At 35.5% G+C, this 26,707-nt stretch overlaps 1 protein-coding gene across 2 annotated transcripts in view; it reads left to right on the top strand.

Moving 5' to 3' along the window:
* Nucleotides 1-9,699: 9,699 nt before the first annotated feature.
* CIP111 (Cam interacting protein 111) overlaps nucleotides 9,700-26,707 on the top strand; it is a 104,229-nt gene continuing 87,221 nt past the window's right edge. The window contains exons 1-5 of one of the 2 annotated variants that reach the window (XM_089790337.1): nucleotides 9,700-9,837; nucleotides 10,210-10,588; nucleotides 10,748-10,909; nucleotides 11,237-12,237; nucleotides 13,240-13,444. In XM_089790337.1, coding sequence (XP_089646463.1) covers nucleotides 10,304-10,588; nucleotides 10,748-10,909; nucleotides 11,237-12,237; nucleotides 13,240-13,444 — 1,653 coding nt within the window. In that variant the 5' untranslated portion in view covers nucleotides 9,700-9,837; nucleotides 10,210-10,303. Of the gene's footprint in view, nucleotides 9,926-10,209; nucleotides 10,589-10,747; nucleotides 10,910-11,236; nucleotides 12,238-13,239; nucleotides 13,445-26,707 lie in introns of both variants that reach the window. The other variant, XM_089790336.1, reaches the window with a different exon arrangement.

Here is a 26,707-nt window from a genome sequence, read left to right on the forward strand (position 1 = left end):
TTATCCTTGATAGTGCAAGTATCTATGAATTGCAATTGATACCATTTTTCCACCAACTTTCCAACACTCAAATTATTATGCTTTAATCCATCAACAAAATAAACATCAGTGTTAGTTCTTCCATCTAAATTAATGGATCCAATCCTTGTAATATGACAAGCTACTTGTTCCCAACTCTAACAATACCTCCATCATAGTTCCTAAATTTAACAAACCTATTCATATCACCAGTCATGTGATGTGAACAACCACTGTTTATTATCCTCAGATTTCTTTTCAACCTAGGAAACTAGAGCCTTTTCTTCTCTAATTTCTCTATCAAGACCACCTTCCTTAATAGCTACAAACCCTTGCTCATCATCACTTTCACTCTAAATTTTTTCATCAAATTCTTCTTCTTCATTAGCATACAAATAATTCCTAGGTCTCATAAGATTGAACTTTCCTTTGCACTTTTTCTCTCTTTTAGGACATTTAGATGCATAATGACCAAAATCATTACAATTCCAACATTTAAAGATATGCTTACCATCTTTTTCTCTTCTCACAAGAAGGGCTATACCTTACTCAATCTTCTTATCTTCATCAGATTTATTTTTGCTGTTACTAGCAAAATCTCCATGTATACTTGCACTTCTAGATAAATTTGGTTAAACATTCAAGGCACTAAAGGTTGTCTCAACTCTAGTCAAATCTCTAGATTGTCTCAGACCTACTTTTGGTACTTCTAATATTCCAAGCAATGTATCCTAGGAAAACTCCTTAGTACAAAGAATTAATAGTTCAATCATTTGAGCTACTTGCTTGAATGGTGGTGTTGAAGTTTTCAAAATCTTCCACACCACTTCTTCTTCTTCCTTGGTTCCACCATATGACTTAATTCCTACAACAATTTCTAATATCCTACCAATGTAGCTTCTTATAGATTCATCTTCCAACATTTTAGCATCTTGAAATGCACATATCTAATTCTGCAATCTTGCTCTTTTTATATATGTATCACCTTCAAAAATAGATTCTAAATTTATCCAAATCTTATGAGATGTTTGAATTGACTTTACCTAACTATATTCATTCTTTGGAAGAGTTGATAGTAAAGATTCTCTAGCTCTCATGTTTTACATGAAAAAATCTCACTTTACTTCACTACATTCTTCAAGTTCCCCTTCTTCGATAATTGTCTTTTCACTCTTTATCAAGATCCAATAACTTGGACCCATACAAAGTAGATGAGTCTTCATCTTCTCCTTCCAACTATCATAGTTGGCCCCATCAAATCTAGGACTATCCTTTCTAAAAAGATTCACCATCGATCTCCCAAAGTTGTTAAGCTTATCCTTCAAGGACCTGATGCTTTGATACTAATTGTTAGAATATATAGTCCACCAGTATAATTGAGAGGGTGGGGGGGTGAATCAATTATCCAACTAACATCACAATTATCAACCTTATTCAACTTTAACTGTATGGGCAATATAATCAGAGACCGCAACAAGCTACTCATGCATAATAACACTAGATATGTTAACTAAGGAAACCCTTGATCAGAGGGAAAGCCCCAGTGGGGATGATACCCATAAGATGATGTACTAATGTAAATAATCCTTATTAGAGGATGGATTTGGTTAGGAGTCAATAACAACATTCAGTACATGAGTCCCTATCAGGAGACTTTGAATCCCTTCTAAGAGATTCAAACCCTATCAGGAGTTATGGAAGACAGTTGGACCCACTTCCCAAACAACTTCAAGGGAAAGATCAATGAACCCATTGCCCAAATGATCTCTATATTATTCCTTTCAAAATAATAGAAATGAATAGTACTGCTCCTTCCTCTTTCTTTATCCTATCAATCATACTTCTTCTCCTTCTAATCTTATAACCAGATCACTAATCTTGGATCCAATAATCCCTTGGATCGCTTACTCACTTTCACCCAAAACTCTGCTCCTTTTTGCACTTTGCACTCAATACAATGATCACAACTACATTACAAACAAGGAAAAAATCTTTCCTTTATATCGTATCTTCAAAATAATTCCTTGAGTCAGCCTTAAGGCTTACCTAATTAATTGTAATAATATAATTTATAATTTATAATTATAATAGCATTGTTGGTTCACAATCTATACAACTTATCATATGTGCAACACTAGGACTTGCACATCTGCTGATGTCATCATCAGATTGTCATAAGTCACTGGCTGACCACACATCAACATATATATCACTGCCAAAGGATATAATGCAAACATCAGAAACTACTTCTTAGGAACTTTGTCTCTATAAATCAGGTACAACTTCTATACATCTTCAACTTACATGTTGCACATTGAACCACATCATCAGCACACAACATAGAACATGTCTTTAACCATGCATCACCAGACAATTAAATCCTTGTTTGTACAAATAAGATTTATGTTTGCTACTTCGTCAATCTTCACAGACTTACTACTATGTTGACATCAATGACAAACACAATCACAAATGCAACATGTCAATACTCTCCAATGCTTAGGATACCCCCCCAATGTAGTATCATCAACATTCATGCTAACATCTTCACCTCAACTCTACTCCTTCACAACCTTATGCTCAAGTTTTCTAATCAACAAAATTAGCAACTACTAACCTTGTTAGATTAATCCTTATGCCTCCTTAAATAGGTAGCTTGATATTTTGTTTCTTAAACATCACCATTGATCTTAGGTTTAGTTTATATCCATTGAATCCTTCCATCATTTCATTTCTTCTTTCTCATTCTAAACACTTCTCAAACTTCTCTTTGAATCCATGCCTAGAAATGCTCAAACATGGTTTCTCTTGTATTAAACAATCCAACTTATTAATCCTATCTTCAACATGCTTTACATATTTAAAGAATTCAACTATGTCGGCCAAAAATCTCAATTCCTTCACAAAATAGAAAATGCTGACACTTGGCCAAAATTGTGTTCTTCGGCCTTGTTCATCACTAGATAACTCAACCATCACTAACTTTCTTGCTCGACTTACATTGACTTCTCTCGGTCCAAATTTTCTGATACTTTGTCTTTATTGGTGCTTAGTCGACACTATATTTTCTCAGCTTCTACTGTTCACTCAGTTGACACTAGCACAACTCAACTTCAACTATAAGTTCCTTAATCTTCTGCTTTGAAGTTCAATTAAGCCTATGTATTTGGTCCTTCATTGATCATCTCTTCTAGGCTTCAACACAACTATCTTCTCCACTTAGTGTTATGATTAAACAATACATTACCTTATCAAGATCTAATTGACCAAGTGCCCATTGTAATTCCACATAACTCAAACTTTCCACTAGGTCTTCTTGTTATCTCTTCTTCTCAAATACTCTTCATCAATCATCTTGATATGACACTCTATTCAGGCAGAAATTGTCTCACTAATAAGGTTTGACATCAATGCCAACATAACAATTGTTTCAATTGTAGTTTCCTACAATCTCCCTCTTTGGCATTGATGGAGACACCTCTAGTTATCATGCAATCCAAAACACTTGACTTGCTTCTATCAACTCTCTTTGTGTTCAATATCAAATCTTCATTAATATCCTTAGTTTCATTTTGATTCTAATCCATGCAACTCTGATATGTAACACCTCTAGTAACAATTCTAACAACTCCCTTTGCCATAATATCTCTTTGATATACATCTTATGAACTTCTTCACAATCTCTTGATGGCAACACCTCACTCTTATTGATAATAATTGCATAGGTAATTGTATAATCTCTCCATCTTTCTATAAGGTACCTTCTAAACTTCTCCCTTTTTCATGTATGACTTCATTCATCTATAATCTCTCCCTCTTTTTCAAATTGATGGTAACTGATGGTAACTTCTGAACTTCTCCCTCTTTGACAACAATACCAAAGACACTTCAACATCTTCAATTGACTCTTTCTTGTACATCTTCAACATGTAGATATCTATTGGTCTATTCTCTGAACTAGGTTCTCCTTTTGTCATCTTTCTTATGACTGATTCAACATCTTGTGCTTCTCTCTTCACAGCTTTAGGTAAGTCATAAAGTGTGACATTTTGCATCAATTTGTAAGATATTATGATCAAAACATTTGATGCAGAGATCCATCTTAGCTTAAGTAGCCTCATTTAGGGGAATCGCCCCTAATTTAGCTCGAATATATTCATGTGCATCCTTCACTAATTTGGGCTCAAATTCACATAGTAAGCATGTATCACTTGTTAGTCTTTTTCTTCACATTATTAAAGGTTATATTACACACTGTTAGGTGTGGCCCTATTAAAGGATTTAATCACCTTGTTAGGAGTGGCTTTGTAAGAGAACTTAAGAATAATCCATTAGAATGTAACCTTGATTAAAGGTTTTACAATTGACAGTTAGGTCAACCTTGATTAAAGGGTTTTAACTGATATAATGGTTAGAGAGTAACAATAGGTTGATATGATACATACATCTCACTTTGCAAATACAGATCACAATGTAGCTCATCTACTAACTCACTAATTGAACTACATTCATGTCTCCATCATTATCTCTAATCTGCTTGGAAATCCTTCAAGCAATCACTTTTCACCTTAACCTTACTCCTTCACAACCTTCTGCTTGAGTTCATCATTCAACAAAATTACCAATTGCTAACCTTGTTAGGTTAATCCTTATGCCTCCTTAAATAGGTAGCTTCATATTTTGTCACTTAAACATCGCCATTGATCTTAGGTTTTAGGTTGGATCCATCGAATCCTTCCATCATTTCATTTCTTCCTTCTCCTTCTAAACACTTCTCAAAAATTCTCTTTGAACCCATGCCTATAAATGCTCAAACATGGTTTCTCTTGTATTAAATAAATCCAGCTCATCAATTCTTATCTTCAACACACTTTACATATTTAAAGAATTCAACTATGTCGACCAAAATATCAATTCCTTCAAAAAGTAGCAAATGCTGACACTTAACCAAAATTGTGTTCCTCAACCTTAGTCATCACTAAATTTCTTGCTCGACTTACACTGACTTCACTTAGTCCAACTTTTCTGATACTCTATCTTTATTGGTGCTCATTCAACACTATATTTTCTCAGCTTCTACTATTCACTCGGTCGACACTAGCACAATTTGACTTCAACTATAAGTTCCTTAATCTTTTTCTTTGAAGTTTGGCTAAGACTATGTAATTGATCCTTCATTCATCATCTCTTCTAGGCTTCAACACAACTATCTTCTCCACTCAATATTATGATTAAACAATACATTACCTTATCAAGATCTAACTGACCAAGTGCCCATTGTAATTCCACGCAACTCAAAATTTCCACTAGGTCTTCTTGTTATCTCTTCTTCTCAAATACTCTTCGTCAATCATCTTGATATGACACTCTACTTAAGTAGAAATTGTCTCACCAATAAGGTTTGACATCAATGACAACATAACAATTGTTCCAATTGTAGTTTCCAACACTCATCATCACAAGGACGTGCAATAAACATATTTCAAAGACACGGCATATGACATCATTATAAAAAAATTCATTAACTAAGAGAAAATAAAGCATCATCATTGCAATAGGCAATCATTACAACCTGACATTATAAATTACTCAACTTATCAAAATATTGCATTCAAATATCAATTGAAAGCTAACACATTCTACGGAAGAGTAATATAGGTAATAGGACTTTCCCAATGAATTTTACAACAATAGAAAGGGATGAGTATTACATCTCTCATCTAGTGCTTCACTCATTCTTACTATTGCTAGCTCTTGTTCCTTCTTCATCATCTTGATCCTTTTGGTTAATCTCTCATTTTTAATCATGAGTTTCTCTATTGCTTTTTTGGATTCTTCCAATCCAGTCAATGACACAAGTATATTTATACATGGAAACTCTTGATGTGAGGATGGAAACCATGATGAGACTAATATACCCACTAGCCTTTTCTTACAAGTTAAACGATGCCCTATTAAAGGGTTACAAATGTTCCTTCTGAGAACTTATCCTGTTAGGAATGAAAATAATCTGTTAGGATTACAAAAGCCTACTAAGGCTACCTTGTGATAGGATTTAAGATCCCTTTCTAAGATATAATTAGTGGATTTTAAATACTTACATACAAATTTGCCTTGTTAAAGGTTTACAATGGTTGTAATGGTAAGAAAGTGAACTAAAGGTTTATCCAAGAATATGGCACTCCTTTCCTTGTAGATCCTTTGTGATTATCTATAAAGATTATGTGACTGTCTCCTTTTATTCTAGCTTGTTTATGTGAACACATCATGTTCACCTCTCCCTTTGTGTGCTTGTGCACAGGTCTATTATTTCCCTCTCTAGTTTTCCATTTTGGACTATACTACTCTTCTACAAATCCTCTCCAAGCAACAATCTCTTCACCAAAAACTTTACTAATGAAGTTTAAGTGTCTTTATATACACTCATACTATCTGGGTCTAGAAACCCTAAAATTATCTCTATCAAAACATGTATTCAAATTTTGAAATCCATAAGTGAGCTTGTCACATAATACCCGTGACTACCTATACATAAGTGCTTATTTACGTAGGCCTGCATGCCCCCCTATAAGTCTACATCTAGATTTGTGTCCATATTTCCTTCATCCACTTCTTATTGTGTGCATGTCACATCATTATTAGACTATCCTCTAGTCTCGTCACATCATTAGTGACCAAAATTAGATGATCCATGATCAACTAACCTCTACGCTCATCTATCAATCGTAGCCTTAACTGCACCATTCCTTTGTTCTTAACCAATATACTAGTCTATCAGTGGTTGCACTACCTTGCAACACTTCTTCCTCTTGTTAATCAATTACCAATCAATGACAACACTCTAAGTCTTTGACAATACTTAAGTCTTTGTGTTGCTACACCTTAGTCATCACCATTTTGTTGATCCAACATACCATTGTGACTACTTAAGTCCAATAATTAACACCTATCACATTTGACTCATGTAACAAAACCACCTTATATCTTCCTGCACAATGACTATCCTATCAACAAACAACCTTATCAATCCAATTATTGACCACTTATGTCTCTTGATCCCCTTTTGCCTCCTTATGATAAACGATCTCCCAATTCCTTATCTTTGCATCCCCTTATGTCTCCCCTTATCTCTTCATCCCCTTTTGCCTCCCTAGCTAAGACCTTATCTCTCCATTCACCATGTCCATCTTATGCCTCCCTTGGGGGTCACATCTCCCTTAACACTCCTTATGCCTCCCTTGATGGTCTATTCTCCCTTATCACTCCATAGCCAATCCTCAATACCCACCATTGTCAACATCTGTGTAAGCACTTGCATTATCTCCTAAGACACACAAGTCCAAACTTAAACCATTTTCCTTTAGTCAAATTCTACATTGGCATCAGTTTGTGCAAAATGAATGCAAATCATTTACACACTTGTAGAGAATGACCAAGCACATTAACATGCTTGGTCAAAGACTTTAACCTCTGATCTATTTGAAGACATGCTCACAACATTAGGATTGCATTGTGGGCTCAACCACAAAGCATCATCAAATATTAACTTAGATGTTTTGGAATAAAACATAAAATAATTTTCAAAAGTAAATTAAACTATATAGTTAATAAAATCACTTAAGTGATAAAGTAACTTAAAAACATAACATAAAGTCAAATTGTGTTATATTTTTTCAAAAAGTGAATGTCAACATTAAAATACAACATGATATTTAAATATGAAATTACACCTAGAGAGTCCACCTTTTGGGCACTTAAATGGTCATATCTTTTGACTCCAAGTCTAGTTAAGCCCCAAGATATACCAAATCGAAGGGAAATCGAAAGTAAGGGATTGAACAAAACCAAAAGACCAAAATCAAACAAACTCACTCAAAAACATGAAGAAGGACTTGAGAGAAGTTCAAAATCGATCAAGTGTATGATCTTTGTTTGCAAGAACATAAATTTTCATTGAATTGACTTCAAATTGGAAGCATTAGAATAAAAAAAATTAATATAAACAATTTTAAAATCAAAGATGAAAATCAAATCAAAATCCTAATCAAGATGCAAACCTAAAAATAATGCACTTTAATATATATATAAAATTTAGGCAAAAGTGGCTAGCCACCATAATATTTATTAATATGATTCAACGAGGTCAACTAGGAAATAATCAGTGAAGAAAACCCAACATCATCCCTAATGTTTACATATATTTAGATATTATGAGCAAGCAATTACAAAGGGTTATCACCCAACAGTATACCCCTGAAGAGAACCAAATCTAAGCTTCTACAAAATTCAGATACAATAGCTTTGGCATGAAGTACTTAGACATGGACCTGCAACATAAAAAAGATAACACCAATTGATGATGACATATCTTGAAAGGGACCTTTAGAAACACTGCCTTTCAATCCTGCCCAAATAGATACCAGACCACGACTAGAAAATCCAAGTCCATCAAAAAGAATTCCCAAGCCAAATCAAAATTCTGAACTATCTACAAACCAAGCAGAATTAATCACACCAATTGAATCCCAAAAACTCTGTTCAATTGGTTGTAGATTTACTGACGGTGCATTCAGCTGTATGGATTTTGAAACATTAGAATCCTTTTGAAATTCAGTCATTGCTAGGCCCACTAACTTAATTCTTTCCACCAATTGCACACCCATCAATCTTGGATCAGATGGCAGAGTATGTTTGGTTTGTATAAATAAAATCTATGTTTTATGATCAGAGTTATAAATTTCAAGAGATAATGATGTTTTATTTAATGATGATGATTATGAAGGTGTTCTATTTCTTTCAAGTTTCCATAAATATATTAAAATAAGGTAATGTAACAATTTAATTTCTTATTATTCTATTTAAATAATATAAATTTATAATTTACAATATGAATACTTTTTATAATATTTATCAATTTAAAAAAAATGAAATTAAAAAGATTTTTAGATCTTTACAATTTATTATTTAATTAAAGAAAATGCATTTTTAGAAGATATGTTTTTATTCATATTATTTTTTAATACCATCCTCATATTGTTTTATGATTATTTAATAGTATTATACATAAAAGAATTAATAGATTTTAAATAAATGTAATATTTAATTCTTGATGTCTATTGTAGATACTTTTGCATATAAAAAATAAATAAATATATTAATATTATATTGATGCAATTCTCATCAACAATGTTAAATGTAAACATTGTTTTATTTTTAATTTAATTTTTCCATCTATGATATTTCTAAATTATTTATGTTATATACAAGATACAAATTGCTTTAATGTGAAATGAATTTATTGTGCTAAACACATTGCACCGAGAATGCTTCTAGAGCTTATATATTTAAAATTCAAAGGATATCTCTCGGCTTATTTTATATAATCGAGAATATGTATATAAGCTAGTCTTACCAACACATAGAATTCAATCTAATTAAATAATTTCTTTATTCCGGGGAATTAGGGAAGGGCTTCTCGGAAACAAATGCAGTTTTTTGAACATCTAAACAGGCAGCGCAAGCCAAACGAACTGAAAAAACTAGAGGAGCTCAAAAACTTCCACCAAGTTTTACACTCCGTATAAGCTGAAAAACAAACTCGAGCGATAGGATTTTACTGTTTAAGAAGGTTAAAATCAACCAGCAATGAATAGAACTGCGAGCAGACGAACAATGACCAAAGTGCCTTCTACTGGCTTGGAAATTCAATGCGACTGACTGTTTTTATGTTCTTTGGAAGTTATGCTCTGCATCTGCAACATTAAGTGAAAAACCCAAAATATTTCATTCGCCAATTTTCTGACGGAATAATATTCAAGGGTCTGAGACAACTTTTGTATTGCATGGTTTTAATTTTGATGTTTCTGATCTTTGCTTTCGTATAGGCGGAAACCATGTTTTTCTCCATGTATGCTTGTGTTTTCTTTCAGTATTTTGTATTTTTTCTGTAATTGTTTTGTTATCTGCGTATTCTGATAGATATCATTAACTGACATACGGTCCGGTTACGAAACGATGCTCTCTCCATGGTTTCTATTCCGCTTGTGTTTGTTATTTGTTATACGCTTAACCGTGATTTAAAATTTGTCGCCTTAAGTTTTATAGCTACATTGGTGTTGTAAGTACAGTTCATGTTGGATTTTTCTGGAAATTTTTACTTTCTCAGATTTTTGATGGGTTCTCTGCTTCTAGGGCAATGCCATTGGTGCGCAAGCCAGCGAAACTGTGAGAAAACTAAAAGTTTTGAATATAAGTCACCATTGCTTTGATAAAGAGCGGAGAAAACATGTCTTCACGTTCAAGAAAATCTTTATCCTCATCCTCACCTGCAGCTGGCAAGACTTCTCAGAAAGCTGAAAAGATTGTGCACCAGACACAGGAGGATGAATGTATTATCAGAGAGGCACTGGAGAAGGCGAGCAAGAAATATCCGGGATTTATTTCAAGTGATGCTTTTCAGGGATCTGTTGTCGAGGTGGAGTCTGAGAGGTCTGGTAGCAGTGGGGCAACTCTTTGGATGTCAGAGGCCGCCATGTTTGCACACTCGTTCTTCCCCGGCACTTGTGTTGCGGTACGTATATATTGCATATGTACTTAATCAATGTGAATATGCTACTGATGCTCGGTGTACTTAATCACGAAGAATTATGTTGCACGTTCTTTATTGAAACAATACTTCTGATGCACGAAGAATTATGTTGCAGATGTACTTAACAATGTGAATATGCAGGTGTCACTAGCAGTTTCTGCAAGAAACTTTTCATCTGATATGTTTCCACTCGAGTCATTGGCAGACCTCTGCAGCAAGCATTATGACATAGAACTGGAGGACAGTGCAATGGATGAAATTGGGACTCGCTTCGCATGTGCAATTGTTTGGCCTTCACGCAAGGTGAGGTTTTTCGTTGCTACAATAATTTTCTTGTAGTGTGTATTCATCGCCTAGGAAATTCAATGTTGAAATGCATGTAGAGTATGTTGGAAAGTAATATAAGTCTGCAAAATCACTTATAGCAGTCTACAAAATACAAATTGGAACTTTATATAATGATATCTATGATTCTAATTGACAATATAATTGAAACAAGGGTCATGCTACTCTTAAATTCTGTCTTACAAAGACATTTTCGAGTTTAAGGCTTTATGAACTGTGACATTATCAACTATGCTATTTTTGACCTTTTTCTTGTGGCACTTAGTCAGATGTGATTGTATGCAGCTTCTTAAGAATGGGGTAAAGTTATCCAAACACCTGTCATTTACCATGGGAAGTCCTGCTCTTGGAAGAACTGTATATATTACCCCTCTTCACGTTAATAGTACATCTCAGCGTGCAAAGAGAATTGTGAAATTGCCTTCTCCAAAAAATGACCAGATGTGCCAAATTTTAATCAGTGAATGCATTGATCTTAGTCTCAAATGGCTTATCCCAAAGAGCTCTTTAGGATCATCTTATGAGGTTTCTGCAGTAGATCAGGCAAGGAGCAGCGACTGTGAAAATGGGGAATTTTCATCTCCAAGAACACCTCTTGGATACAGGTCCAAGATCATGCCTACTAATAATATGACCAGGAGCAGATCACCTCTAGTACAGTCTCCAGTACTCAATGATTCGCCCCAACAAAAGAACAGTGAGCTTACTTTATTTTGCAAAGATAATGTGGTTAGAACACCCTCACCATGTTCTCCTAATTTGGCTGCTATCAGGGCAGTTATGGAAGATGGGAAGCTAAAAGAACTCCTACAAAGATATGCTGTGCGTTGGCTTAGTGATCGTATTTTACTCAGGGGCAATTTTGTGATGATTCCAGTATGTGGTCAGATGTGCTTTTTCCAACTGAAAGATGGAATGCTTTCTTCAGAAACCTGCGGATTGGAGCAGACTTCTGACTATGCAAATTCTCGTAACCTCAGTAATACTCTCGCAGATGCAGAGAGGTGCGTCTTAGATAGCAGCGAACCAAATCAAGTTTATGCTGGATTTCTGGTGGGAGGTGAGACAAATATAAATTTCATCTCTGAGTTGAATTCAAAATCACACAAGGAGATTTATTTGACAGAAAATATAAGAGACAGAAATGGCGGAGACAGTGAGCCAGCAAGAACTTGTTTACCTTCTGAGGGAATGGGATTTTCAGTATTGGGCGGTCTTTCTGAACAGATTGCTTTACTTAAGGAAACCATCAATTATTCATTATTTCATCCGCAAACTTTAGCGAGGTATTTGACAATGGATCCTCTATGCAACACAGCTACAATTTTTTTATAAAACAATATTATTGCTAAAGAGTTGCTGGTGATGAGCATTACTGATGTAATTGGAATGTATTTCTGGATTGGATTGTGTGCTCATTTATTTTGTTGTTCTTATTCTCATTTCTCTCTTTTTACTTTATGTTCTTTGTGGTGTTTGGCCCTTTTTATTTTTATGCTTTTTTTCTCTAACTTTCTCTCTTCTACTCTTTCTTTGATCCTGGTTGTCTCGACATGTGTGCTTCTCTATATATCTCCTTGTTGGTCTGCAACAATTCATCTTTCTTCTCCAGCCATTCTTATCGTGATAATGGATCACTGAGTGTGATTCGAAACATTTGTTGATGCAAAAAATGAACACAAAATCCAATCCAGAAATTCATTCCAATAATATGACAGATAGTGGAAACCTCTTCTTGTCAATTGTTGATGTATTTTGTAATAAGCATAATATTGCTAATTTATGATTACTGTCAACTGTACATTAAGATTTATTATTGGGTTTCTCATTCCTTGCTTGAACAAAGAGTTACGCTTGCTGTCTTTTCCCTTTTGCCCCTAAATACAATCATCAGCATACAATTTATGTTAAGAAAATAATGGTAAATGAGAGCCTATAACACGATGGTAAATTGTAAGCCTCTTATCTGGGAGGTCTTGGGTTTGAGTCTACTCAAGCTTAATAAATAATAAGAATAATTAATCACTACATATAATAATAATTCAAGTTGGCTTTAGCCTCTTACCGATCAAAAAAAGAAAAGAAAAGAAAGTATTGGTAAATGATCAATAGTATTCACTTTTGAATTTACTTTAGACACTATCATTTGTAAAGCTTCAAATTTGTCGTTTTGTAGTCACTGTATGATGAGGTTTATCATCTCTACATGTCGATAATTGTTTTAATCTGATCTTTTGATTACAAATTTCCATGTTTAAATTCATTACTAATTATCTACATCTTCTCAGGCTAAAATTACAACCAACAAGGGGTATTCTTCTTTATGGCCCACCTGGCACGGGGAAAACTTCCTTAGCATCAACTTGTGCTTTTGAAGCTGGAGTTAAGATGTTTACCATAAATGGTCCAGAGATTGTTAGTGAATATTATGGAGAAAGTGAACAAGCACTCAGTGCAGTTTTTAAATCGGCAGAGCAGTCTGCTCCTTCTGTGGTAATCTCTTAAATTACATGCTTGCGAAGAAATTTGGTCTTTATTTGTATGCATTATCTATATATTTTTCAGTTTTTTCTACTTTAGCACTGAAGTGCCTATTGTGAAGTACTAGAAATTTGTTGGGGCAATGATAAAGATAATTGTTGAGGTGAATCTTATCAGCATGCCAGTTTGCTATATAAGACCTTGTGGGAACAAGAAAACATTTGAATTTATATTTTTATATAAAAATTTAAATTGTTCAAATCTGTAATCCATGGGGCTTTGATCTCATGACAAAGATTGGGAGTGGACCAAACGTTCCGATCGACCCACAACATGATTTTAGGAATTTCTTACCTTGCCAATCCAACCACAAGGGCCCATTTCTGGTAAGTAGGGAAGCAAAATTATTAACTTAGTTGATATGTCATATGACTTGTATGCATGAGGTACACACATTTCAAATTTTTATTATGTCATTATTAATAAAACAAATGCTAGTCTTCAAGACAGGTACATGCTTGCCATCCTTGAGGTTACCATCCTATACATCCACATCACCAATTTATACAATCACACACAACCACACACCACCAATTGCTATAACCCTACACACACAAGCACATGTGCGCGTGCACACACACAAGCACACACATACACACACACACCAGCCAGTTAATATTCATATAAGCCTCCACACATTCACATCACCTATTGATATAACAGCACATCCACTCACACTTGTAGTTTTTGGTAAGTCAAGTGAGGTATAAGGGTCCTCCCTTTTTAAGTATAAATAGAATTATACTCTAAATGGGAAATATGATACTTTGGACCCTTGAATTGGGAAGCAAGGAGAATAGTACCCGTTATGACTACCTATTGAAGGAGGAATGAATTTTTTTTGATAGAACTTCATGAAATCTAAACATTTTTTACTTGAGAACAAAGAACCCTTGTGTTATTGATTGTTGAGGAATATTTGCTCTTTTGCTTTTCACCTTGGTCGAAATATCTATATTTAGAGGAGAAAGGAGCCTTGGAGCAACTAATGGGGAAGTTTTCTTTTAAAAACTTATTACTAGATTGGTGAACTCCAACAGTGCAAGAAAATGTACAATGACAATGGAGTTCCAAAGAGTTCACTACCTAGGACCCATGGTCTTTAAACCTTTCAGAAATTAATTGCATCTCATGGATACAAAGTTCAAATTTAGTGTCTGAAAACGTGGGCAGCTTTATTTAACTTCTATGGTGATATGAAGGGCTGCACCTCTTGTTTATCTTCAGTTAACTATGTATGCCTTTTGTTTATTTGCTTAAGCCTCTTAATGATGGTAGCACAACCACAAGCTTGATGATTTTTCTTGAAACCTGCTAGTCATTTTAAGCCCAAAGCTTTGTTTTCTCTGCTCATTTGGAAATGTAATCATCCAATGGGGTGACATTCCATTTTAAAAATCAAAATAGCCTTCATAATGTCAGTTTCCAATGTCAGGAAAATTGTTAGAGATTATTAATTAAAAATATATTCTAAATGTGCAAACAAGAGCTTCTGGACTTTAGGTAAAGAATCATCAACGATCTTCTCAATATCTTGGATTTTGTTGGAATGGAGCTTGACAATATATTGCAATTACATGTATTTGCTTGATAAGTGGTAGCTAGAAGGCTTGGGATTGACATGGACAGAGTGTTGATCAGGAACATCACAAGGAAAAGTTGCATGGCTAAGTCAATTGATGGGTTTTATAATGACACAAACTTCTTAGGATATCCCTCCAAAACATTTGAAGACTAGCTACAAGTTGGTTGAGGGTTTGCCTTTCTCTGTCAAAGAGATATTTGGGCGTCTTTTACCAAGAATACATTGAAAATGCTCTTTGGAATACCTTTGTTTTGGCTGTTCTGTATCATAATGTAATTAACCCTTTATTTGGGTCTCTTTTTATGTTTGAGTTGTTTTATGAGCTTTTAGGACAAATGCCATATTTATGAGTAGGACAAGACGTGTGTATTAAACGAGGAAAATAATTCAATCTTGAGTATCAAATGGTTTGGGAAAAGTAGAATGCTTGCACGACAGGGATCTTGGACACCATAAATGGTTAGTAGAATGCTGCTTTAATAATAATGATGATATGGGAAAATGGTAGATTGATAAGTGGATCACTGTTGATACAAATATGAGCACAGTCATTATGACTCGAGAAGAGATGACAACATGATTCATCAGGGGCAAGGTGTTGTCGGACGTTGGTGATCAAGAACATTAGAACAAGAAATTTGTTGACTAGAAGCCTAGAGCCTAATCAACAATATCATGTCCTCTAGTAAATGCAAGCAACTAAAAAAACTAGAATACAATTAGCGTTTTGTATTGTTTATGATGACCCAAATATTTGTCATGAGTGATCATAGAACCCATGGAAGTCTCATGGAATTCCACATCCTGGTGATCAATTGAGGCAAAAGCATGTTCTCTAATATAAATCAATTTGTGCACAAATAAAATTGTCTTGTGTTGACAATGATATCAATTGCAAAGTGGCTACTCTACAGTGCATTCTGGGATGAACTTCTTTTCAAGCTTGGAGATTATGTTAATGATTCAAACAAATGATATTAGAATAAAGATGAATATTTTAGAAATGTAGCTATATGGTCAATATTAGGATTGATAAGTGTTGGAATGAGGTGTTAAGCTCCATTGAAGGTTGTTTAACTGTGATGAATCGTATTACTTTAAAGTTATTTCCTTTATTTTCGTTTGAAGTACTTTCACTAGGACACATTTACTTTGCTTTGGGATTTCGGTACTCCCATTTTTCTCAAGTCAATATACTAACGCATGCAGTCTTGTGAGGATAAAAACTCTCCTTTTTAACACACGTTTTTTCCTTCATAGCTTATATTCTTAACAAGAAGAGAACTGTTTCACATTTTATACATATGAAATACTTCACCTTTTCCAAGATATATTCAGTGCTGGATTAGTTGTTCTGATTTCCATCTGGTTAGATTCCATATTTGTCTATTCATTTTATATTAGACATATAGCAATTTGTTTTTATTTTATTTTTGGAAAAGGGGGTAAATTTTTTTTCAATCAGAGCCAAAGTAATACAGAAGGCCTTAGGCCCAAAAGAACCAGAAACAAACCACAATAACAATTAAATCCTATCCTTTTTCACTAACTGCTAAAAAATCCCAGTATAATCAGCAGGAAGTCCATCCCTTCCTACAATATCCCAACCAATTCCTTTCTTCGACGCCCATTTTGCCAAGACATCAGCCACTCCATTCCATTCCCTAGGAATATGACAAAAAGAGATCCAATCCACATAGCTACTCAGATGGAAAAGCTCTCTAATAATAGAGGCTAACTGCCAGTTAACATCATCCACACTCTGGTTGTTTATCATATCCACAACAATCTGAGAGTTTGACTCACAAATAATCTTCCTCCATCCCAAAGAACATCCTCGCTCGATAGCTAGCTTAATGGCAAGTGCCTCCATCAGATTATTAGAATGAATTCCTTTATAAACAGAGAAAAGAAAGATAACTTCCCTAGCCTTACCTTTTCCAATACCCCCAATACCTGCCTGCCCTGGGTTCTTGCGGGAAGAGCCATCAGTATTAATTTTAAGGATGCCAATCGGAGGTGCCCTCCACCTCCCAACTCTACAAACCTTTCTCTTGAGCGGCTGGGATCTTTTACCGCTTGTGCATCCCATTCCTTTGTCCACCAGTCCCAAATTCCTTACTATTCTATGATCTCCAGGGTCCACATGTTCAATCATATCACACTTGACATAGATAGTTTCCTGGAGTCTGCTCAAAATCATCTGCCTCAATTTAGTGACTCCCAAACTGGAGTTGCAAAATATCTTGCGATTACGTTCCAACCAAAGATCCCGTATAATGAAGGTAAGTCCAACAACCCAAGCCACCTGGAGGAAAGTAGTTTTCACCAGGGGTCTACCAAGGGTTTCCCAAAATTCAATAAGAGACTCGGCATGAATGTAACCATGACACCATGCCTCCCACCACTTACGCCAGATTTCTCTAGAGAGAGGGCATAAGAAGAATAAGTGGGATACACTCTCCCCATTCATCATATAGAGGGAATAGAGAGATGGCCCATGGAACCCTCTCTTTTGAAGGTTATCCCAAGTAAGACATTTCTTTTGAGCCACCAGCCATAAGAAAAAATTACAATCAGGCCAAGAAAACTTATTCCAAACCTTCTTATACCAGGGAACTTCAATTAGTCCATGCTATTGTTTATCTAGCCAAGCATAACCTTGGGCCACACTAAACTTTTTTTTAGGACAGGAACCCCAAGCAAGGATATCTTGTCTTTAGAGGAGCTTCATAGCCTATCAGAGAGGAAGCTAGCAAGTTCAGTCCGAATTTCCATGGGACCACCTAAAGGCCACTCCCGTGGGTCCTTCCAACAAGTCACATCCACTGATCCACATCGTTTGACAGTCTTGATGTGTGCCACCTTAGTCCACCCTGCAACTGTAAAGATATGGCATAGAGGCTGGAAATGGGGGTAGCTAGAAAGAATGGGAGGATGGCCATCCCACAAATCTTGCTAGAACAAAGCACTTGATCCCTCATTACATATCCAGAAAAGACCCTCCTTGATAAGATGGACTCCCTTTTTAAGAGTATCCCAAATAAAGGAACCTTTCCCAACTAGGGCCACTCTTGGGATCTCTTGACAATCCACTCTCGGAAAATACTTTTGGGCTAGAATCTTAGTCTAGTTCCGATCCTGATTATTGTACCACCTCCAGTAGAACTTAGCAGCCAAAGCCTTGGCAACAAGAGCCATACATCTGAGACCTAGACCCCCAGCAAACTTTGGCAAGCAAACAGTGTCCCAATTGACTAGGCTCCACTTTGAAGAGAGAAGATTACTTGACCAAAGAAATTGCTGAGACAAAGCGCCAAATTCTTTCATAACACTAGTAGGGGGAGTTTGCACAAGACACCTATAAATGGGAAGAGCCTGAATCACTGTCCTGAGGAGGATAACTCTCCCAGTGGAAGAGAGCCACCTATGAGTCCAGTGACTCACCCTGCTACGAAATTTATCCAAAAGGTCCTGCCAATAATCCTTCAGCTGAGCTCCCAGAGCTAAGGGGAATCCTAGGTAAATCAGAGGAAGAGAGCCGATCTAAAACCTGAGAATCCTAGCAATCCTATGCCGGATTGGCTGTGGAGTAGTAAAGAAATAAATAGATAACTTACGTTCATTGATTTGCTGCCCAGAAGCTTTCAAATAGGTGTCTAAAATCATTCTGAAGTTCCTTGCCTCATTGATTGTAGCCAAGCCCATTAGTCCAGTATCATCCACAAATTGGAGGTGTAAGTACGTTAAGACATTATTATTCCATTTCCACCCATGAATAAGCCCTTGTTCAGCTTGAAATTTAATAAATATGCCTAGGCCCTCGGCCATAATGATAAAGAGATATGGAGATAGCGGATCCCCCTGCCAGAGTCCTCGAGAAGTAGAAAATAGCTTAGTAGTTTCTCCATTAATAAGAACAAAAAAGGATGGGGAAGTCACACATCTAAGAATCCAATCAAACCATTCCACATCAAATCCAAAAGCTAGAAGCATTCTACTCAAGAAGTCCCAACTAACCCGGTCATATGCTTTGGCCAAATCTAGCTTAACGAACATGGCCTTTTCCTTGGAAGTAGCCATAGAGTGGATAGCCTTTGATGCAATGAAAACCCCATCAAGGATCTGTCTACCACCAACAAAGCCTCCCTGCTCCTCAAAAATCAAAGTAGCCAAATAAGGCTTGAGCCTTTCAGCAATTAATTTGGTGATAATTTTGTAAGTAACATTACACAAAGCAATAGGCCTAAATTGATCCAAACTGTTAGCCACATCAATCTTGGGAATGAGAGCCAAGAAGGTAGCATTCAAAGACTTGAGCATTTGTTTGTTCTTATGTGATTCTTGGACCAATTCAAGAAGATCAAATTTAATATTCTCCCAAAATTCTTGGAAGAATTCAATGGGAAAACCATCTGGGCCCGGGGCTTTGCCTTTCTTCATACCAAAAACCACCTTCTCCAACTCTAACAAAATAGGTCATAAGAGATTCTTGTTCATATCATTAGAAACCAGGTGGGGTATACAATCTAAAATGGTCCTTGCCTCCACCATTGGAATTGGTTCCTCCTTAGAGAAAAGTTGGGAAAAGTGACTAATGGCCTCTAGAGAAATATCCTCTTTGGAAGAGAGTTGAGCTCTAGTAACAGAGACGAGAGAGGAGATAGAATTACTAGACCTGTGGGATTTAATTGTGTTGTGAAAGAAAGTGGTGTTCCTATCTCCTTCCTGTAGCCAATCCACGCGAGACTTTTGCTTCCAAAAGATTTCCTCCCGAAGCTCCCATTCCTCTAACACCCTCAGAGTTGAGGACTCGGCATTAATTAAATCCCTAGTCATTCCTTGGTCCCTAATCTAGCGAGTGACCCTGTCCAGCCTAGATTGAGCTGACAACTTTTGGTCCTGCAGATTTCCAAAACACCATTTGTTCCATCTTTTAAGCCTAAATTTCACATGCTGAAGCCTCTTCTCAAAAGAGAACATGGTAGTACCATGAGAAGGCCCACCCTCATGCCACCAAACTGTCATAAGATCCTGCAACGAATGATCTCTTAACCACATCAGCTGAAATTTGAAAGACGGATTTTTAGTAGCCTTGAAGGGAGTGACAAAAAGCTTAATAGGCCAATGATCAGAGCTTCTCCGATCAAGGACCTCCAATTTGGTAGACCATCTAACATCCATCCAAAAACAAGAAACCAAGAACCTATCCGGCCTTTCAGAAATAGCCTCAGTCCCACCTCTTCTATTATTCCAGGTGAAGGTACCATTGCCAGGTTTAAAATCAATGAGATTCAAGAAACCAATATTATCTCTAAGCATATTTGAAGAAGGGCCCAACCGAGCTGCCCCGCCTCTCTTGTCATCTCAACTAGTAACAACATTAAAATCCCTAGGCACAACCCAAGGAAGGGAAGGATCCAAGGATCGAACAAAGGTGATATGAGACCACATAATAGATTTACCCGCCAAATCATGAGAAAACATGCACCTTTCACCAGTCTCGAAGTGGGAAGCAATCAAAGAGATAGAGGACCTACTTGAAATCCACCTCAAATGTGTCACTTTCCTTGGATTCCAGAGATAGGCAATTCCACTAGAGCTACCTTGAGCACCCACTCCCTACCAGCTACCATGGGGCCACAACTTTGGCCCGCAACTATCCAAACCTTCAATTGTAAGCTTAGTTTCCTAAATGAAAACAATATTTGGAGAATGAGACTCTATCAATCTACCTACAACCTTTTGCCTAGGGATGCCGTTCAACCCCTTAAGATTCCAAGGGAGAATAATCATTTAGAAGGTTGAGAGAAATGGGAATCAATGGGCTTCACAAACCCTGACTCAACTGGTGTCTCCCCCATCATCTTAACCTTCTCTTGGTCAGTCTTCCTTCCGCTCTTGGATGACTTATTTGAGGACCCTTTTTTAAAAGGCTTTTGATGTAATCCTAGAATAGGAGCAGCTCTGGTACCTTTTGTGATACTTGGCATCCCCTTCTGGGCGAGTAGAGTAGAAACAATGTTATTTAAATTGCCCCCAGGTTGTGCCCCCCCTAGGACACAACAATCCTTCCCTTGAGATGGCTCATCCACAAGAATTTGTTGACCTTGTTTTTCTTTTGATAACTGGGCTAGGTGCCTTACCTCCTCCACTTGGGTCTCCTGTTGAGATGCACTGTGACATACAAATTTTCTTAACCAAATTATACAATCATAATTAACTATTTTCAAGAGAATAATACAAAAAAGTAATTGAATTCCTTTCACATGACATTGATTTAAACCATCTGATTATAACTGTAAGTAAATCTACATAATTTTGAGATATTAAACTATTTCTAATAATTCAACTGAAATCAAAATAACGGCTATCTAAAACAATTGAAATTCACATAAAGTAAATGTTTTCTCTATCTTGAAAATGAAAATAACCATCTATCGTTGAAGATAATAAGTGCAAGGAACATACCGTAAAAAATGGAAGAATTTCTTTAACTTGTTGTCCAAGCCTCGGCATTGGTGAGAGGAGAAGCATTGTCATAGGCTTAACCTCCCAACTGTGGACCATTACTTATCCCCACACATTTTAAATAAATAGAACAGCCCTCCCTACCTTGAGGTCGGGATTGGGATGTTCATAAGTCCAGCCATCTAAGCAATCCGGTGGGTTGAAGTCCTAGCAGTTATTCTCCAAAATAACTGAAGCATATGGACATTCAACAAGAGCACGTGTTCGGCACATTAGCCTAAATTCCACCTTGGCCAAGGGTTCTCCAATTGGGTCTACAAACCCGATCTCCACCACTCAAATTGACAACTTATACATATCTAGAACATGCATGAGCTTATGTAGTATTTTAATTTATTAATCAAATTTGATGTCACTATTTTCCTATGCAGACTCTCTACACCTCTTCACCTTCTCAGGCTACTAAGCCAGTGATTCCTAGGTGCTCATAAGTCATATCCATTATACACCTCTCCACCTATTATGGCATTATCGTCGATGAATTCCTAGGTGTGGATTCATTATCATCTCAGTATGAAAGAAAGGAATGTATTATGTTCTGATCAAAATTATTATTCGAGATTATTGTGGCATGTTCTAGGTTGATACTCTAAGTTAAGAAACAAGATTATCAAGGAGATATTGAACAGAATAATTAAACAAGAATCTTCTCTTATCAAATCGATTTCAGATTGAAAGGGAAAAGGTGGCTTCAATATATAATTTAAAATGTAGCACATTCACATCTTGGATTGAGTTTAATTATAACTTGTTTTCAACTTCTACTGGATTCCATCAGATAGACAAGCTTACAGTTAGCATAGCAAAATGATACAATTGGCATGGCAATGATAAGGATTATGCATACAGTCGGCATAGCAAATGATAAGGATTATGCATAGTCGGTATAGCAAAATGATAAGGATTATGTATACAGTCGGCATAGCAAATGATAAGGATTATGCATACAGTCGGCATAGCAAATGATAAGGATTATGCATATAGTCGGCATATGAAAGTATATTAAAACGTGCAAAGAAAAAGAAATACCCTTACGTGATTGTTCTTGTATTCGGCTACGGCAAGATATAGACCCAAGCCTAGCTTGATTCGTAGTTTTGAGGATGTGAGATTAATGTGTAAAGAAAATAGTGTAATGACCCCTTTTGGTCATTCCCTTATTTTCCCCATTTTATTCGTATACCTTTTTTTTGCCCTATTTTTCTCTCCGATAATCCCCTTCTCTCTTTTGATGAGTTGATATATATAATAGTGTACTCAAAGAGTTATGTCCTTTCATATTAGATATATTAATAAAGTAATTATTAATTATATAATATTTTAATGAATATATATTATTATATTAATTGTATATAAATTATTATTAATATTAATAAGACTTATTATAATATTATATTATTAATTTAAATAATATTATGTAATCTTATATTAAACATACCATTAGATTATTATATTAAATAATTATATATTATTATACATATTTTAGGTATATCCAAAATATGTATATCACATTAATATTATTTATCTTGTTTGTTATAATTAATATTTGTATCATCATAATAATTTAATATTATTATTATTGTTATATATATATATATATTTATTATCAATATTTATTTATGTAAATTGTTAGAACTTGATGATTTAATTCTTTATTCTTTACTAAAACTTACTCCTAAATTGGGACATCACAGTCCTCCCCTCTCGAATTTGCTTGTCCTCAAGCAATTGATTTGGTCCTCAATAATTCATAGTGTGGATTTATTCTCTTTCCTGCATGTGTTAGTCTCTTGCAAAGTGAACATGTTAGTATATAATAGCATGTATAAGAACATATGAATGAAGACACAAAGTAGACACATTAATGCATGAAGACGCAATGCAAACACGAGCTAGACACAAATGCATGAAGACACGAAGCAAACACATTGATGCATGAAGACACGAGGTAGACACATAGCATACATGTTAGGATCCTACTTACAAATTGAAATAAGAAAAGGTAAGGAAATGTTTTACTACCTTGATCGTGAATGTCGTGCTCCTTTTCCTGTCTCAAAATCAAAAGTTAGATTGGAAATGCATATTTTCTATAGCTAGTACTATAATAGGGTGCATCATTCCATAGTGGATGGAAGATTTACTACGGCTCTGAGTTTGGACATGCTTAGCTTGGGGCTCCCTTAGATTTTTAATCCATATTGGGATTCTCGTGCCCCAACACGACCGATTTACTCCTCCCCCTGTGCACACTCCCTACCCACTAGGAACATGCTTAATTTTGATGTGGATGGAAGATTTACTGTGGCTCTGAGTTTGGACACGCTCAGCTTGGGGCTCCCTCAGATTTTTAATCCATATTGGGATTCTCGTGCCCCAACGCGATCGATTTAATCCTCCCTCTGTGCACACTCTCTACCCACTAGGAACATGCTTAATTTTGACGTGGATGAAAGAGTTACTACGGCTCTGAGTTTGGAAACGCTTAGCTTGGGACTCCCTCATATTTAAAATCCATATTGGGATTCTATTGCCCCAACGCTACCGATTAACTCCTCACCCTGTGCACACTCCCTATCCATCATGAAATTAAACACAAAGATTTTGAATAATGTCGCAATTTGAGAGCCGGAAGGAATTTTTATCCAATTTACTTATACTTTTGTCTTTCAATTTAGACAAAACATATGTCACAAAATATATTATACATGTAAATATATAATGGTCTATAATCATGATGTTGTTCTGATCATTAATAACATTGTCCATTATTGTACATCCAAAATAAAAATATGATTCAAACTTAATGAAATCAATATATTTGTTTCAAACAAATTACTAACACATAACATATCATATTTACTAAAATATGGGAAAAAAAATCATTATATATATACTTACCTCACTAAATCATGGACATACCTTATGCTTTTAGTCACATCTCCCCCTTATAAACTTTAAAGGAAGTGTTAGTATCACGTGCTTTCCATACCAATTGTAATGTCCCTTTAGAACATTAAATATTTAATATATTTATTGACCACCAACCAAATATCTCCCTTTTCCCTTCTACATTTCTTCATAATTTTTCCATTTTAAGAATAATATTGCTATTGTCTAGTCGATGACCTTGACAAATGCCCCAATCAAATCCTTAATCAAAATTTCCTTTAGTCTAATTCGTTGTTTATTGGCTCTTCCATTGTGACTATGGAGAGTTAGATTCAAACCCTCCTTATAATTTTTTCTTCATTTTTCTACCATATCCAATGGCTATTAGATCTCCTTATTTAGCGTTTCTTACGGGTTTTACATCCGCTTGGCTAGGTTTATCTATTGTGATTTTAGCAAACTTTGCATACGAGCTTTCAATCATTTTTAGGTTTTCAAAACTGAAGTTTTCTCTTTTGATGGTTTAACCTCTTTTTATCCTCGTGCTCCACAAAAACTTCTATGTGCATAAATTTATGTATATTTATGGTACCTTTTCATACATATTATTGAGTTTCCTTAGAAGAAAGCCACGTCTCCTTGAGAAAATCTAAATATGTTCAATCTGGTTAGTCCAAGCCAATGTGAATGCTCCATGATATCTTTCTAGAGCTGGATGGTTTTTTTTTTTTTTTCTCTCATAATTTGTACAAATGACTGCCATTGCATAACTGGTGTCTTCCCTTGGTTGTGGTACATGTAATGCACTCGCATATATTTGATCAATACTAAGAAGACTAATGTGATGCTTGATCATTACAAAAGAGTATTGTTTCACTTAATATTCTTCATCTTCTCTGATATTTGCTCCATTCAATATCCTCTTCATTCTTGTTCGGTGGGTCCATGAGTAATATATTTTGCAAGGTTTTGGTTGTGTTTTATACTCCTCTATTTGCTTCCCATTTATATTTTTCATTGATGTCGCCATATTCGTCAGATTTTTTTGGGTCACCTTTTCCATATATGATCAGAGGTTATTAATGGAGGGTTCTTATATCAGGCGATATCCTTACATATTTTATCTTAATCCTCTCTTTAATTATCATCGCTTTGGGTCCATCATTGATAGGCAGCATACAAACCCATCATGAATTAATACCCAATCTCTGTCTTGTTGTCCACTGACATCAATAGTTGGGCAAGCTTTATTTTGATGATTCTTTTATAGGGTTCCATGTACTCCATAGTGCCAGAATTACATCCAGATTGAATCGGTTTGCTTATTAGGATGATGAGTGTATTATTTGACTTTGTTGACCTGTATCTACTTAATTGTAAGTGGCTTGAAATCTGTCTTTGTTTCCCCACTGCAATTCACTTTAGCGTGGTCGAGTAATAAAAAGTCATCCATTTTATAAACCTGTGACTTCATTAATTAGCTGTCAAAATTTATATTGTTATTCTCGAGTGTATTGGTCTATTTGTTCTTGTCACTGTTTTACGCCCATCATTACAACTTATTGTTTGATATTTTTTTTTAAAATGAAAGAGGCAATTTCTATCTTATACTTCATGCTGCTCGTAATAGATCATAACTGCCCAACCAAGCCTTGCAGGGTTCGAGTATAATTAACTTCATCAATATTTACCGATATATTATTGTCTTGGATACAGTTATGATGACTTATACACTAGTTTCTCTGCATAACAATATAATCCTTCATATGGACTGTGCACTCTCTATATATAGACTACAAACTGCAATAAATTTGTTCATCTTTTGTTTCAATCTTTGTAAGCATTTGTATGCATTCCACAATTCTTTTCTTCTTCTTAACTCTATGAAAATAATTACTATCTTGTGACTCTCCATTACTGACGTGTTTTAGTCTCAAAAGAAGATTTCACAAGTCCTTATCTTGTTGTATATTCCATAGGGTGGCAAGACCATGCTTTGATACCGTTTGTAATGAACCCTTTTTGGGGGTCATTCGTTTATTTACGACTTTTCTTTTATGTGTATCCTTTTTGCCATCTTTTCTCCGATATACACACTCTGACATACACACAATGACAAATATCCCTGATTGGTTGTGCAAACAATCGATATATTTATATTTATATCTTGCTGTTTCTGATGAGGCACTGATTATATGCGAAGTCAA

This window comes from Cupressus sempervirens, chromosome 1 (assembly GCF_028749045.1).
Source record: "Cupressus sempervirens isolate cs-2001-9-10 chromosome 1, ASM2874904v1, whole genome shotgun sequence".
Classification (NCBI taxonomy): domain Eukaryota; kingdom Viridiplantae; phylum Streptophyta; class Pinopsida; order Cupressales; family Cupressaceae; genus Cupressus; species Cupressus sempervirens.